The sequence below is a fragment of the Nannospalax galili genome, unplaced genomic scaffold, assembly GCF_000622305.1.
Source record: "Nannospalax galili isolate Female #2095 unplaced genomic scaffold, S.galili_v1.0 scaffold415, whole genome shotgun sequence".
NCBI lineage: Eukaryota > Metazoa > Chordata > Mammalia > Rodentia > Spalacidae > Nannospalax > Nannospalax galili.
This window is the reverse complement of record NW_008337494.1, coordinates 1777468-1781411: the sequence shown is the minus strand read 5'-3', so window position 1 is coordinate 1781411 and position 3944 is coordinate 1777468. Positions and strand designations below refer to the sequence as shown.

The window sequence follows — 3944 nt, the reverse complement described above, 5'->3', positions numbered from 1 at the left end:
TTGTTAGAGCAAAAAGACTCAGAAGAACCCAAGTTTCTGATACTCATAGAACTAGCATGTTGAAGAAAAGCAAACTTCTCTTTGATTTATAGTAACATGTTTGGGGAGCTCAATAGGTATCTTAGCATGAGCCCACTTGAGTGTTTCTGTTCCTTACTGATTTTTAGGCTTTTTTTTAAATATAAATTTTCATTGGCATATATTCATTGTACATAGTAATGAATTTCATAAAGACATTTTCACACAAGTGTATCATATATTGAGAGAGAGAGAGAGAGAGAGAGAGAGAGAGAGAGAGACCCAAAGCAAAGCAAACTTTTCTATAAGAGGTAGTAAATATTCTAAGCTTTGCAAGCCATACAATTTCACAACTGCTGACCTCTGTGGAACAAACACGGCTTTATTCATTCACAGAACTTAAATTTGAATTTCATAAATTCTAACATCACAAACATTCTTCTTCTTCTGATTCTTTCCAATTATTTAAAAATGTAAAAACTAGGGCTGGAGAGATGGCTCAGCAGTTTAGAGCACTGGCTGCTCTTGCAGAGAACTAGGGTTCAATTCCTAGCACCCACATGGTGACTAACAACAGTATGTAACTCCAGTTCACGGGAATCCGACACCCTCTTCTGACCTCCAAGGGCATTGTACGACTTGGGTGCGCTTACATACATACACTTATACACATAAAAAATTAAAAATAATTTTAAAAAAGTTTAGAAACCAAAAATAAATAAATAACTATACTTCCTTAGCCCGCTGTGGGAGACCAGATGGTTGACTGGGTTTAGCCTTCAGGTAGCAGTTCGCTGACCCCTGCTCCAAAGTACGGTGAGGCAAAATACATCTACTGATCCATGTTGCTCAATACGCTTATCTGGAAAGTAGTTTCCAGCTTGTCTTATGCTTTAGAAAAGCACACACAGATCAGACCCAAGACGTGAACAAGCTGCAGGCCTGTCTCTGGTTAAGCAATAGAACATGTTTATGATAGGATGTCCCTGCCCAAGTGGATGCATTGTGAGGTAAGGGGCTGGTGACCTTCCCTTAAGTGGCAATCAGCCTGCTCCACTGGGCAGTGAGAGAGACAGGCTTGGACTTCTGCTACTTCAAGAACGGCGTGTCTAAAAAACTATCCACCGTTATGGGTGTCCAGTGGTCCGAAAAAAGGCATTTGGGTTTCAAAAATCCAGTCCCCATTTGAAAGTATTTTCAAGATCTGGTTTTTGGTTCCAAAACCTCGCTGTCTGAGCCTGCAGTGAGATTTAAAGTGAGTACACCAATACTCCATGGTGCTTGTGTGTTTACTGATCAGGATAGATGGGGTCATCTTACTAGTGACTCGGGATCTGCAAAATCACGTCCTCACACGAAAACACCCCAGAGTCCGCAGGCGGCATCCTCCTGAAATGATTAACGAAGGCCTGAGTGGAGGCACACAAGTTGTACCTACCACCCACAAGGTGGAGGACCCAACCCTGTCATGGTTCAGGCCACCGAGATGTCCATCACGTAAACGTTAGCTGAGGCTGGAGAAGCAGGCGCAAGAAGGCCCGGGTGCAAGGCAAGCAAGCCCTGGAGCCCCAGTAAGTCACAGCCGGCTGACCGCCCAAACCGCGACCACCCTGGGCCTGAAAGCGCGACGCCTCGCAGGAGCCCCCGGAGCTCCGCCCCGCCCCTTTGGATCCCCCCCAGGTCCCGCCCACCAGCCCTCCCCCAATCTCGCCACGAGGCTCCGCCCCCAACCCGGCCCCGCCCACGCGTCCCGAGGCTAAGTGAGTCCCACCAGCGGTGTCGGAGGCCTGGGCGTCGCGCCCTAGCTCGGCTCCCCCCGCCCCGCCCCCCCACGCGCGGGCCGCGGGCTGCTCTGGGTCGCGGTGAGCCCGGCAGGCGGCCATGGCGGCGGGCGCCGGGACCAGGCCGGCTCCGCGCTGGGTGAAGGCGCTGGGCGAGCCTCTGAGCGCGGCGCAGCTGCGGCGGCTGGAGGAGCACCGCTACTGCGCGGCGGGAGAGTCGCTGTTCGAGCCTCCGCTGCAGCGCTACTGGACTTGGCTACTCCAGTGGATCCCACTCTGGATGGCCCCCAACACTATCACTGTCCTCGGCCTCGCCATCAACCTGGTCACCACGCTCGTGCTCATCTTCTACTGCCCCACGGTCACTGAGGAGGTAGGGCTTGCCGCCCTCCCCAGCTCCGCGGCCGCGGAAGGAAGCCTCCAAGTGCTGTCCCCAGGAGTCCGTAGTCCCCCGGGCGAGCCGGTGCCGACTGCAGGCGTCCGGAGAGAGGGCAGACCTGGTGTGGGCTGAGCATCCTCTGGCCTCGGAGGGGTGGACACGACTACTGCCCTCTGGCAGCGTCCACTCAAACCTCCCAGGGACGCGTAGAGCCTTGTCACACCACTACCCCAGTCCCGTGACTATCTGAGTTTCCCAGGGTTGGGCCGCGGAGGGGCTGTCAAGGTCATTGCCCCAGACCTATGTCTGCCCACTTCCCCGGGGCCGCGGACAGGCTGAAGGGTTTGCCTGTGTGGACCACCAGTCCGTACTTTGCCCACTAGGAACTAAACACCGGCATCTCTAACCTGGCAGACCTAAGGACTTGTGTCCAGGTTGGGCAAGCCCAAGATGCCCTTTGGGCACTTTCATAATCATGTTTCTCAAAGGTAGAGCCTAGTGATCCAGAAATTACTGGAAGCACCCATCAAAAATAAATTGTAGGAGGTAACTTCCTCTTTGGTTTGTTGACTTTTTCATGAAAAAATAACTAGGGTATTATAAAGGTGATTATCCTTACACTCATCAAAACGGAGGGATTATAAAACACGGTTTTATTAGTTGTAATTCTATCCAACCTATGTCCAAAGTGAGAAGAGTAAGTAATGTGGGCTTTGGCCAAACTTAAGTGGTCCTTGGGATGAGTGAAGAGGGGCTACAACAGACAGTCCCTTGATAGACTGGATGGGATCAATTCTACACCGCACATTCTGTGACATTGCTTGCTTTCCTTTACTTTCTGTAACTACATTGAGTGTAGATACTGCAGAAAACTAAGAATTGAGGTTGCATAACAGATATACAATGGAACTATTTATTTCATGCCCTGCATCTTTTAAAAAATGCTTAATGGAGTCTGCATTTAAAAATACCTTGGGTGCTGATTGATAGGTTTATTATATATTTCTTAGCAGGCATCCATGTTATTTGTTTGCGTAGTGTGAAAAAACTAAGCTGTTTGGTTGTTGGGTTTTTGCTACCTGTTTGCTACCAGCAGAGAATCGGAATGAGACTGACAGACACAGTACAGAAAGATCACTGCTTTGCAAGTTAAGGACTTGGCTTCTTCTCATGTCTCTGCCACAACAGACCTGCCGGATCTGTTTTCTCATGTTGAAAATAGAAAATAATGCCTGCCAGGCCAACTTTACAAGGAGGCAGTGAGGACCAAGTGATGCATGCAGATAAATGAACACTGTAATTTGCTCAACAAATTAAAACTTCTTAGCACATTAAAAATACTGTTATTAAATAGTGTCATTGAACATGCTAATAAAATTTAGTTTTGACTGGGCTTGGATTTGCTAAAAAATTGTTTTGTTCTGGTGTTGGCCAATTAAGCTGTGAACTCTTTGATGTTATTTAAGAACCATTGGCTGAGTACTTAGAAGAATGGACAAATAAGTCCAAAGGCTTCTGTTTAGGGGAGAAAAGGATGGTCTGATGGAAGAGAAAAAATTATGATTAGTTAATTTTTAGATTCAGACTCATTTTAAAAAGAGGATAAGGTGGGATCTGAGACACTTAAAAATGTGAAAATCAAAATGGACCAGTAATAGGGAAAGGGATTAAATAATAGATAAAATTGTTAAGAGTTTGTGAAATGTTTGTCATTAAATCCTGAGTTTGCTACTAAGTGGCTGAAGCAGGAGAGGAAACAGCATTAC

General features: G+C 47.7%; 1 protein-coding gene across 2 annotated transcripts in view; it reads left to right on the top strand.

Moving 5' to 3' along the window:
• The first annotated feature begins 1780 nt into the window (after positions 1 to 1780).
• Positions 1781 to 3944, top strand: part of Chpt1 (choline phosphotransferase 1) — a 46261-nt gene continuing 44097 nt past the window's right edge. For both annotated transcript variants that reach the window (XR_607251.3, XM_008832616.2), the window contains exon 1: positions 1781 to 2172. Coding sequence is in view for 1 of the 2 variants with exons in the window: in XM_008832616.2 (XP_008830838.1) it covers positions 1900 to 2172 (273 nt within the window). In the remaining variant the exon portion in view is untranslated. The remainder of the gene's footprint in view (positions 2173 to 3944) is intronic.